Source organism: Rhineura floridana, chromosome 6, assembly GCF_030035675.1.
Source record: "Rhineura floridana isolate rRhiFlo1 chromosome 6, rRhiFlo1.hap2, whole genome shotgun sequence".
NCBI lineage: Eukaryota > Metazoa > Chordata > Lepidosauria > Squamata > Rhineuridae > Rhineura > Rhineura floridana.
This window is the reverse complement of record NC_084485.1, coordinates 122,405,014-122,417,908: the sequence shown is the minus strand read 5'-3', so window position 1 is coordinate 122,417,908 and position 12,895 is coordinate 122,405,014. Positions and strand designations below refer to the sequence as shown.

At 40.8% G+C, this 12,895-nt stretch overlaps 1 protein-coding gene across 7 annotated transcripts in view; it reads left to right on the top strand.

Annotated features, from left to right (window-relative positions):
• Positions 1 to 12,895, top strand: part of LOC133387892 (divergent protein kinase domain 1A) — a 185,935-nt gene that overhangs the window by 61,910 nt on the left and 111,130 nt on the right. For 4 of the 7 annotated variants that reach the window (XR_009763595.1, XM_061633678.1, XM_061633674.1 and 1 more), the window contains exon 1: positions 4,248 to 4,316. The exons of 1 other annotated variant lie outside the window; for it this stretch is intronic. Coding sequence is in view for 4 of the 6 variants with exons in the window: in XM_061633678.1 (XP_061489662.1) it covers positions 4,266 to 4,316 (51 nt within the window). In the remaining 2 variants the exon portion in view is untranslated. Of the gene's footprint in view, positions 1 to 4,247; positions 4,317 to 9,580; positions 10,031 to 10,196; positions 10,398 to 12,895 lie in introns of those variants that run through there. 2 more of the 7 variants (XM_061633675.1, XM_061633676.1) reach the window with 2 other exon arrangements.

Here is a 12,895-nt window from a genome sequence, read left to right as displayed (position 1 = left end):
AACATCTTATCTGATGGGTACTTATTATGGCGAAGTACTAAAATTATTGCTCAGTCTTGTACAGCTCAATCCTTTGGGTTACATTTCACAACAAGGATAACTGGTTGCTCAGTCAGTCTTTAGGGACCCTCTCCCAAACAGCCATAATGAAATAATTCACCCTTTTGAATGGGTTATTCCTTGATCAAAGCTGGGAACATGTACCCAATGTGCTGCTGAAAGAAGCGGATAATAGCTTTCCTTCTAGTGGCAGGATTGTTTCCTACTCCTTTACTGCAGAAAACGGTTAGTGACTTCTTTAAAAATCTGCACATTATTTATTACACCTGTACCCCACTCTTCATTCAAAGGAAGCCACATAGTGAAGTTAGTCCATTTCATGCCCATAACATCCCTACAAGGTGGGTTGAGATAAGAGCTAGTTATTTCCCCCTCACTGAAGTTACAAATGAGTGAGGATTTGAATGCAGGTCTTCCAAGGCGAAGGCGAATACTGTACTCTCCATGACATTACATACTCTTCCTTGTTTTCCTCTCTGTCAGATTTAAGATTGTAATATTTTAGGGACAGCCATCTGTTGGAGGGGTTATGTTACTCTGGGAATTATTTCAATGATTAATGGTAATAAAATGAATAAATATATAACATATATAAGATCACTGCTAATGCAGTGCAGTTTGATTGAGCCCAAGCTGGGCAGGTTCCCTATGCTCAGCACCAGTCCAACTCACTAATACATTTAAAGTAATATAAAATGTGGGAACAGGAAAAGGTCCTTGCATATAGACAACAGTAATTGTGCAGTGCTACTGTGAATCACAGTGCCCCTTGCAATAGGACAATACACCCACCAATCACAATGTTGCAACAATGTACCTACCACACAACCAGCCATGAAGCTGTTTCAGTGCTGTACCTCTGCCAATCATGATACTCCAATAACTGTTACGCTTGCACCAATCAGGGTGTTGAATCTTTACTGTACTCTACCTTTCACAATGTTACACCCATGCTACATTCATCAACAGAATAGGAAACAGTTGCCATGCTTGGTCTAACATGTAGCCCTCTGTAGTTTTTGTTGTTGTTATGTGCCTTCAAGTCAATTGTGACTTATGGCGACCCTATGAATCAGTGACCTCCAATAGCATCTGTCATGGATCACCCTGTTCAGATCTTGTAAGTTCAGGTCTGTGGCTTCCTTTATGGAATCAATCCATCTCTTGTTTGGCCTTCCTCTTTTTCTACTCCCTTCTGTTTTTCCCAGCATTATGGTCTTTTATAGTTTAGAAGTAATATTTCAGGAGTTAGCAAACACATGTTCAGAAGCCACCTTCTGCCCAAACACAAGCATTCCTCAAAAGTTCAAGACAAGCCTTATAAGGATAAGCATCTTCAGCAGAGAAATAACCATTTTGCAAAAGAAATATGTAGGGCTACAGAATTAGAGAAGCAGACTTGGGAGAGGCTGTTAACATGAATATAGCAGAATGAGGCATAGATGCTAATTCTGCTCCAAGGTGACGCTGTCAGTTTTCATCAAAGCAACAGGTTTTCATTTGGAGATGTTCTGTCAACATCTTCCAGGAGTATGATTAAAATCCATATTCCTGTTTCCTACTGCACTGATCATTCAGTAGCTCATGGTATTGTTCACTATGGTCTTACTCCTCCCTTCCCTTGTTTTGAGAAAAAAGGGGGCATGATAAGATTATGTATTGTGTGGAGAAAGCAGATAGGGAGAAACAATTATCCCTCTCTCATAATAGTAGAACCCAGAATGAAGCTGAATGCTGGAAGATTCAGGACAGACAAAAAAAGTGCACTTCTTCACACAGCACATAGTTAAACCATGGAATTCACTCCCACAGGAGGCAGTGATGGCCACTAACTTGGATGGCTTTAAAAGTAGATTAATGGAGGATAAGGCTATCAATGGCTACAAGAGCCCGGGAGACACTCCACTCCAGTATTGCCTATAAGAGTTTTAAAATAGCAGGGAGGCTAGCAGCATCACGAAAAAGGTATCTGAAGAGTTAAATTGATAACCTCAAGTCCAGCGAGATGAAATCATAAGTCATGATCACCTTAGCTCAGGAAATGTAATGTAATAAAGCCAACATTACAACAGGGTGCCCTTCTGGAGATAAGCCCATTAATCAAGAGACTAAATTGAATCATGCTGGCCAAAGGATTGCAGATACCACTGGGCTCCACAAAAGAAACAAGAGTAGCCTGATAAGGTGTGGGGGGTGGACCCAGACTTGCCCTGCCGAGTAGTGGCATGGCGATATTAGTCTATAGGAAAAACATGGCTGCGTAGCCATGTACCCATTCAGAACTGGAATATGGTATGAAGCTTTTGTCTAGAAAGGCATATAAAGATTAGGCTTCAGAACCACCTTGGTTCTGTCGCTCCAGTTCTAGCCTGACTACAGTTCCGTTGTTGGTTACTGAAATCACTCTTTGCTGAAAATAACCTTGCTGCCTGCACATCGAAGCTCCAGAATGGAACCCAGGGTTCAGCTCTGCTCTTTCCCCCATTTCTTCTTCATTGCACTGCTTCATTGCCTGTGACTTCCTGCCTTTTCAAGGTTCTCCGCCTAACTGCTTTCCTTGCTGTTCTCACCTGACCCAGGAGTTTCAATGCACCCCAGTTTTACCTTTCAACATATCTGATGGGGGCTGGGAAAGGTATTTTTAATTTCCTATCTTCTCCTCTGGAGGTACTCTTCCTACAAATTATAAGTTCCGCCTCTGTTCCCTCTTACTGTCTTTGAATGTGTGCGAGAGAGATTCTGTTTTAGATCTGTTTTTAGACAAATATTTTGGTCCTCCCCTAATGCAGCCTTCCGGTATGTTTGGCCTAGTCCGCAACGTGAGCAGGTCTTTCTTCCAGAACCCCACTTCGGCTTACACACCCAGTTTAATTTACCTATATTGCCCTCCTGTTCTATAAATTCACCCCTCCTCTTATGCCTTGTCAGCTTGCTTCTTCTTGCATGTATGTTGCACACACGTGTGTGAGTTGAGTTGTGGCTAGAATTAGCATGAGCTGAGGTAGATGGAGGGACACTTCTGCTGCATCCTAATTCGTTCCATTGTGCTGGTTTAGGGGTTAGGGTTGCTCTGCCCAGCCCATTGCTGATCGTGGGCCACCGGATGTTGTTGGACCACAATTCCCATCTTTCCTGACCATTGACAATGCTGGCTGAGGCTGATGGGAGTTGTGGTCCAACATCTGGTGGCCCACTAGCTGGGAAAGGCTGTAATAGGACTTATTTCTGAAAACCAGGTTTTTTTTAATTATCAGTTTAGGCTGCAATCCAATATGCACTTACCTGGGAGTAAGTCCCATTGAACCCAATGGAGTTTACTTCTGAGTAGCCATGTATTGGATTGCAGCCTTAGTTTTTATTCTTCAGCCAGTGTCCGTTACAAGAAAACAAAAGAATTACAATCCAGAAATCTGAAATCAAATGGTAAAATGAGGCTTTAACCGAATTTAACATCTGTAACACAATGATTTGCATTCTGGTTAATAAAATATGAATGCAATTTAGCTCACAGCATTAAAATGTGGCAGCTTTTCACAAGGTAATTATTTTTAAAAATGCAAAAGAGATGTTTTCTGGAAGTCAGACCAATTAGCATTTTAATTTCAGATATCGGCATGATAAATTCCCTTCGCAATCTGAGACAATAAATTAAGTACTGAGGAAAAACCTCAGAGTTATATTTGTTTCTGAGTGAAAATGAAAGGGTTCAGCTTAAGTAGAGCCTGTTAAAAATCACTTTGTTCATGAGGAATGAGAAAGAAAATAAAATCTTTTCTATCTTTATCAAATAAAGCAGAATTTTGCATTCATTTCCAATCACATTATCAGTATTTATTTATTTTAAACACCATAAATGAGACACCATGATATCAAAAAGTAGACAGAAGTGCAAGACAATCATATGCCCATATTTACCCAAGTAAGGATGTACAAGCCATACAACCAATCATTGCATATCTATTCAGAAGTAAACTTCATTAAGTTCCTACTCTCGGTATATTATAGCATCACACACATAATATTTGGATAGCTATTATTCTGCAGTCAACTAGAACTCAACCATCACTACATTGAATAGAACACTAGGCAGGATTATATAGGAAGAATTCAGCAGTCACTAGCTCCGCCTCTTGTGAGTTGGGGGGAGTTATAAATTTAAGTAACACCCCCTTTGTCTGTGTTGGGTGTGTCTTTTAGCCTTAGAAATGATTGTTTCTGGAATGAATACTATCTCCAGGCGCAGGAGTTTCAAAGTGGTAAGAACAACAATATTTGATTAAAATAGCTTTATCTATTAGGATATTTTTCTGTCTAGGGAAGTAGGTGGTTGTAACCAACTAATTTCTACTCAGAGTAGACACATTGAAGTTAATTAACCTAAGTTAAAAATGTTTGTTAATTTCAGTGGGTCTGGTCTGAGTATGACTAATGTTGGATGCAACCTAGTACTTGTTTTTTTAATTGTATAAAGCTCCAATACTAAAGGTTCTGTGAGAGACTAACAAGTAACAAACTTTTAAAAGCTCTTTAATTTCCTCCCCCATGCTACTGGTTTAACTTTCACCTTTGCTTCCTAGTGAAACATTAGGGCTAAGAGGGAAAACATTTATATAATGAGATTTAATTCACATTTTTGTCCATTAGCCTGGAATGTTATGGTGATGGGTGGGTACTTTACATATAATTCAACAGAATAAAGATTTATTTATTAGTTGACTTGGAGGCACATAACAACAACAGCATTAGTAGAAAGACTCAGCCTGTTCATCAGTGCTGACACTGTTATTACTATGGGTGATACTTTGTTTTTATTTGCTTATTATTTTATTTATTACATTTATACCCCACCTTTCTTTTCATGATAGAAACCCAAGCCAGCTTACATATGGTGCCCAGGCAGTCTCCCATCCAGGTACTGACCAGACCTGACCCTGCTTAGCTTCACCAGGATGCTGACCTCATGACCATAGCATAAATAACATGGGTATTTAAAGGAAACACTGTGATCTTTTTTTGCTTCTGCTACTTAAGCCACGTCCGCTCACTTATTTAGGCCAATTCTGTGATGAAGGCATGGGATGAGCATCACTAAGGCTCTCTTAAATGAAAAAGGCCAATTTGTACTTCAGTAGAGGCTAGTTTATATTGCTGTAGTGCCTCTCATACAGAGCCAGTTTGTTGTAGTAGAGAGTCAGTATGGTGTAGTGGTTAAGGTGTTGGATTGTGACCTGGGAGGCTATGAAGCTCACTGGGTGACCTTGGGCCAATCACTGCCTCTCAGCCTCCGAGGAAGGCAATGGTAAACCCCCTCTGAATACCCCTTACCATGAAAACCCTATTCATGGGATTGCCATAACTTGGAATCCACCTGAAGGCAGTCCATTTTCCATAGTGCCTCTCATGCAATGAGGAATTGGCTCCAGGGTTTCATGGTAACTTGAGCTGAAGTATTGAAAGATTTCATTGACATGTGGCAAAAGGAAAAAAAATGATACATGTATCTCTGTTGCTGGGGCTGTCAATGCATTCAAGAATTTTTGCCATTTTGCTATCTGTCCTTTAACCAAAAGACTGATTGAATTTGAATTAAAAAAAAATCAGGGTATAAAGCCCTTTTTAGAGATACTGAAGAAAAACATAGAATGTTCAGCTTAATCAGTAAAAGCTGTCTTCTGATGTTGGAAAGAAAGACGATCTTTAATATTTCTTTTTTCATTTTCATACCAGAACCAAAACAATTTAAAAACATTAATATGTATGCTTTAATTAGAGCTGCCACATTTTGAATCAATCCATCTGCTCCTGTGCCTTTAACTGGAACTCAGCATGCAAGCGTTAGCAGGAGAAAATGTTGTAAAAAGTTAAACCTCCTGATTTCTATAGATCAAGTTAAAGTTAAAGACACATGAATAGGCTAAGGTATTTTTTTCTGGACACTGCTGGACAATCCTCCAGTTTAATGTGTGGCACCTCTAATTCTAATTGGTTCTCACTAAGTAAACAGTTAAAGCTTTAATTGATTGATTTACTGGGAACAGTGGCTAAAGCTTGTCATACTAACAAACAGGAATAAGATAACAGAAGTCTTTGAATATATTTATAATTTAAACAACAGAGACCAGTGACACCTTGAAAACTTATACATGCATTGTGGCATAATTTTGTGTATGCTGGAGCCTGCTTAGATGCATCTGATACATTGAGCTTTTCCCTATGAAAGCATATGCCATAGTAAATGTGTTGCTTTATAAAGCCGAACATGAGTACCATTCTGGAGTTTGTTTGTAGATGTAGTAAAACGGAATGTGCCTACAAAAATGAACCTGTCTTAAGATTGGTCTTGTCTGCTGTCATATTTACTGATCATTCCACTTTTGTCTCCCCTTTAAGGATATTTTAACCATATTAAAATATAGTGGAATATACAGCACCTGCATTTTGTGTTTGCGTATGTGTATGCTGCCTGGATCACAGGTGCTTCATAAATAATACTGTGAACTACAAATATTATCTGGTTAAATGGGATATCTAGGTTGTCAGAACCTGCCTTAGTTTGTTTCTTTTAGGTAGCAACCTATGAACAAGAACAGAATGCCAGTTAGCAAGAGATGAATTAATGCTAATACTATAGACATGTATTAATAATCACTGCAGAAGCATCTGGGTGAAAATGAAATTGTGGATGCCTTTGCTATAGACAATAAAAATGGGTTATAGCTTTTATTGATTAGTGTTTGTGTATAAAAGGTAAAGGTGTCCCCGCACTTATAGTGTGAGTCGTTTCCAACTCTTAGGGTGACGTCTTGCGACGCTTACTAGGCAGACTGTATATATGGGGTGAGATTGCCAGTTCCTTCCCCGGTCTTTCTTTACCCCCCAGCATATGCCGGGTACTCATTTTACCGACCACGGATGGATGGAAGGCAGAGTGGACCTTGACCCCTTTTACCTTTTCCAATTAACTAGAGCTGTTGCTCTAATAAAATAGAAGGTATTTGCCAAATGTTGGTACATAGGCAAGCTGTTGCTTGGCAGTGTTGTCGAAATGGTGCAAATTATGGCACCATTTGAACACTACATTGCTGTAGGACAAGGGTGGCTAACTTGTGTTGCTGGACTGCAACTCCTATCATCCCTGACTTGGGAGCTGGAATCCAATAACACCCGAAGGGCCACAGGTTAGCCACTGCTGTTGTAGGATATCTCACCAGTCAAAGTAGGTAGGTTACCTCTATAAGTGTCTATATTTATTTTTAAAGTTGCATCTTTCAAGATTCCTACTTGCAAGATATTTTGTTGTGAACTTGTCTTGCCCCTGTTGTCAGCAAGTCATTTATAGCCAGATAGCTACTTGGAGATGGGAGTTGACAACAGGAGAGGTTAAGCTTCATACCCTGAAAGGGGCCTGCAAGCAAGTCTTGGTTTCTGATTTGATACACTGAGAGGGCCAAATGATATTCTTTCAGGGTCTGGATTTAGTCCAAGGAACACCACTTGCAGACTCCTAATCCAATGAATAATCACAGACTGACAATGAAATCTCTCAACATCTCTGCATCTATCATTTCCAGGGAGTACAGCATTGTTGGGAAAGGAACTTTATTTTGACACATTTAATTTCATGCCTACCCTTTGCACCATAAAGCTCCCTAGGAGCCTTTGAAATCCCAGGTATTTCAAAGGGGACATTTTTTCCTATCCTAGCTCTCCATAAACTGTATCATTCCTTTTAGAACAACAAAAAGTCTTCTCATTTCGAAACAAATAACCCTTGCTTTTCAGGTTGAGAGGTGTGTGGCCTGATCTATGTATGTTAACTCTCAAATAATTCCCCTTCAGTTCAGTCCCACTTACCTCCCAGTAAGCGTGCATAAGGCTACTATCATTCAGCCTGATCCTATGCATATATTCACTAATAGACAAAAAACCCTTGCTGTTTAAAAATGTACCTATAAAAATTGGGCAACTATAGTGAATGCACCAAGGGAGCAGGAGACCTAACCTCCTCTCTGAGATATTGTACTACCCTACAACTTTGTCAAAATGCAAACACAATTTGGGATGATCTTTCACAGTCCACTTCCTGTGTAACTTGGAAGAATTGGTAACATGTGCCTCTGAGCATATGGTGAGTGGTAGCAACACCTGCCATCTCCAAATATAATTTTGTGTGTGTTTGTTGGTGTTCTTACTGTGCTTCTTTCCTGTATTACTACTGTTTCTACAGATAATCTAACCTAGAAAGTTATATTTCTCTCATTTTTCATCCTAGAAATCTGTGTCAAATTTATTGTTATTAATTTCAAAGCCTTTTTATTGGTCAATGTCATATGATGATGAAGACAGCCTTTTGTGTTTCACACTGGAGGTTATGTTCTATTTCTATTTTGGGAGCATTAACAGTTGAATTTCAAACTACAGTTTGATGTAAAATCAGACTGATTACAATATGTTGCTACTTAAGCAATGACTCTAGCTGTTGGAAAAAATAAACCTGTCCTGCCCAAGATGCATGTTTTCAGCCTGCTATGCTTATCATTATCACTGAGTTCAAGCCAACATTTCTTAAATTAATTAAATCAGCCAGGCATTTTTTAACTTTTAAATTGCAGAAGATGAAGGTCAGAGTATGGGGCAAGGTCAGTAACAGGATTACAGGTACTCTGTGAACATGGCTGATTTTTAATTCAACAGATTATGAGAACTCTGACAGCAAAAAGTCCAAAAGGGGTCTGCTTTTTCTCTCTTTTTACACTTTGAACTCTCTATTCGCTCTGTTTTGAGTGTCACCATGAAAATTTAGAGGGTTGTTAAGCAAGCGTTTCTGAGTTCAGGACTATAAGTTTTGTAAGGTTTTGTTTTGAAATGAGTTTATGGGAAGCATCAGAATGGCATGGGGGGTATTTTCAGTTTAACAATGTGAAATGCGAAAAATCCATGCTGGCTATAGTATGCTGTATAATACTGAAAATAAAACTGCAGTCCTATGCAACTACTTGAGAGCCAACCCTCATTAAACAGTGAGACTTGTTTCCAAGTAAAATGCATGTGATCTAACTTCATGCCCACCGAGTTCTGTGACACTTATTCCCAAATCTGTATTGGATTGTTGCCTTGTTAAGTGGCTAGAACAGTAGTGACACATAGTGTCAGAATTAGGTCTTACTAATATACCCAGAGCTCCCAGTTGATCAGGCTTGGGGCAGCAGGATGCCATCAGAAGGAGTTTTGGAATCACATAAATACAAAAGGTTTAGAGGGTTTATTGAAAGAGGTCCAGTTTTAACACAGCAGAGAGTGCCTTTCTGAGTCACCCAGAATGGAATGGCAGGAATGGTAAAATGCAAAATTAGATATGCCTAATAGTCCTTATCTTTCATACTCTCACAATCACGCACGTAACTGGTGGCCAACCAGTTGCTGTAGTGCGGGAGAGGCTTGGAGGCGGCGCTAGTGCGGTCTTGGAGTCCTGGATGCTGGCTGTGGTAGAAACTTAATTAAATCGTCTGGTGAAGCCAGGGTATCTCTAGTCTGATAATGTTTCAATGTTTTGCTGAGCAGTGGAGGCAGTTACAAAATTCAAGGAGTGCTTTAGGAGAATTAGGAAAGCTCTCAAACAGGACCATTTAACAGTGTGTGCATACGTGTGGAAGAATGAAAGTGGTTAAGTGTGGCTACTAAGAAGGACCCGTATGTTGGGACAACACAATTCCCTTTCCAACACAAACCTTCTTTTCTCCTTGAGGAGGAAACAATGCCACCTGTTTCCCCGCTGCCTCGCGTACAAGAAGCGGGGGGGGGAGGAGATAAAAGCAAGTTAACATTTGGGGTAGCAAAATAACTTGAGGCAGGAACGTGAGAGGCTGTCTGGCTGCTTGACAACGCACTCCATGGATATTTACTCGGAAGCTACTCCCGCCGAGTTTAGAGGCTCGGACTTATTCCCAAGTAGGTTTGCATGGGGTTGCAGGTAGGTTCTCTCTTTTGTGCATGTGTTTTGTTTTGTGTGTGTTTCTCTCCCCCCCCCTTTGGTCAAGAGACTCGAAAAGCCTCCTTCGATGGCAGAGGGGCCTTGTATGTGGCATGTGCGCCTGCGCGCGGGTCTCTTCAAGGGACGTGGCCCGGTTTCTTGAGGCTGGAGCAGCGCTGCGGGCTCGAGAAAGGGGGAGGGGGAGGGACGAAGGGAAAGGAGAAGGGAAGAGTAGAAAGGCGGGACGCCGTCCGGGCGGGGAGCTCCGAGAAAGCCGCCGTCGTAGCAGCAGCCGCGGCGCCGGGACGGGCCGCGCCGCGCAGGCAACTGATGTTCGCACCTCCCCTCCCCGGCAAAAGCTTCCAAGGTAAGCAGGGAGGGCGGCAGCTGGAGGAGAGGGGTAACTTTCCGCAATGACCTCCCTGCCCACCCACATCATTTATTTCCATCCCAGTCTTTGTGGGGATGGAGGAAGGAAGCGACCCCATCCAGTCAGCTTACCTACCAACCTGGGAAAGTGAAACTTATGGATTTTGAGAGAGAGGAGAGACACGGGGAGCCCCCTCCCAGCAACGTCCTAGAAGCCGGAATGACAGGAAGGGCATCCACCCCCTTTCTCTCTCTGGTCTCGACTCCTCTCTCCTTAGGCCTTTTATGGCCTGGAAAAGAGGTCTTGTCTTCTCCCCTTACACGCGTATTTGGCATTGGATGCAAAATAATCGCAATATATAAACATTTGAGAGAGTGTGTTCTGTTATCGTCAGGCTCCTAAATGATTTCATCGGGGTAGCCCTCGATTTTCCTCCTCTCACCCACCGGATTTCCTCTCTTTGATGAAGAGACCGTGCGTGGGGAGTGCCCCCTGCGTTGTGTGTGTATTGATGGCGTCATTTGGTTCCTATAGTGAGCATCCGCTCGGGAAACGGGCTCAAGTAGTGCCGTAACTAGCTTTTCATGTGCCCTGTGCAAGGTTTTATTTTTGGGCCCCTTAATTTTTTTTTGGGGGGGGGAATAATAATAAAACAAATATGATATAACAATTGTTTATAAATAATTTTTGTGTACACAAGAAATATACAAGATCATTCACATGTATTTGTAAATGAAAATAATTATTTTACTTGCACTTTTCTGGCTTTCATTTCAGCAAATTCATTGATTACATCATCATAATTAATATCTTTAACGATATTATATTCAGTCAAAATTATGGAAAGATTGGATAATCGTTTTTGTCTGATAGTCGATCTTAAATAATTCTTAATTAATTTTAACTTGCTAAAACTTCTCTCACACGAAGCAGTAGAAACGGGAAGAGTGAGAAATATTTGGAGAGCAACATTAATATTCGGATATGACTCAACCCAGAAACCATAGATGGCATTCCACATTAACAGCCTTTTAGGCTAGGTTCAACTTGTAGCTAATTTGTTGAGGATTGATTTCAAATCATGGAGTATGTAGGGGAAATAGAGACAGGAATTTATGGCAGACGAAATGTCCCTTTCTTCCCCCCCTCCCCCCCCCGCTCTCATTGATCCATGCTGGGTTTGTAAGGGGTCTCCATAGTCCCATTCTAACCAGATTTGGGAAAGAAGAGTTGTGGTTATCTTCTAATATTTGTCCTGTGCGTAGTTCTGGAAAGTGGGGTGTTGGAGGTATCGTAGACAAGCACTCCAGTTCCATTTGTGGCAGCAGCAACCTATGCACATGCAAGCATGCATGATTGCATGCATGTGAAGACCTCTGCATTTCTCTCCTACAAAACGGATAGTTTGGATAGGGAGGAGGAAAGAGCCCTGAAGGAGAGGAAAAGGCGTAGAGTTATTTTCTTAGAGAAGCTGAGACAAGTCTGACACCCTGTTTTGGAAGAGAAGCTCTAGGCCTCTTTTGACCTTGCTTGGTTCAACTACCTGGTGGAGAGGCTGATCTCTTTTCCCTGTTTAAAGGACTATTCAGCCTTTAAACCATTTTTCCTGAACTGCTTTCTCCTCCTCCCCTTCCCCCAGCGATCTTAACCCATAAGATGCTATGGGATAACAGCAGGGCTTTATTATTGATGCTTCTCATCCACATAAGAAGATTCCATTACAGTTGCAATGCAAGAAAAGAGATCCTATTCATATGTGCGAATCTTGCCTGAGGGAGTGAATTACCTAAAGACATCCAGTTTATTTGAGTCCAGTGGATTTTAAGAGGGACAACATGCGTTGTTGATTTGAGTGGACTTGCATGCGCCTAACAGACTCAAACTAAAATACAAGTTTCTACATGAAAGATGTAAACTGATGCATATCTCTGTGTAAATAACAGTAGAATGTATTATAGTGGTCATTCAGAAGTTGCTAATTTTTTGGGGGGAGGGAAATTGACTTTTTTTTAGAAAGGATCTTCCATCAATATCCATCAGGCATTGGAACTATTGATGTGTTTAAACTTTTGAATCTGTTTGGCAGTTCAAAAGTAGATTTTGCCGATTATAAGTACCTATGTACCAAACATTCTTCTGTCCAGTTGCAATTTGGACAGATTTGATCTTCAAATTGACTAGTTCTGTCTTCTAAACCAAGATGCTTGCATGAGAATGCTGAGTTTGCATAAGATTGTTTTATCATAGAATTATGACTGAGCCAAAACTCGCTTCCTGTAAAAAGTGTTTTCTCCAAAAAAATCCTCTTGTCAGCTATTTGTATACTTGGCATGCTGCAATTCATACAAGAACAGCTTTCCAGGAAGTTTATTTCCTGAAAATTCACCTCAGAAGCACTTGTGGTAAAACTTCTCTAAGAGATAAATGAGGTCAAAGCAGAGGTACATCTCAGATGCAAGTGTGCCGTGCAGTGTAGCTGAAAACTATGCACTTCT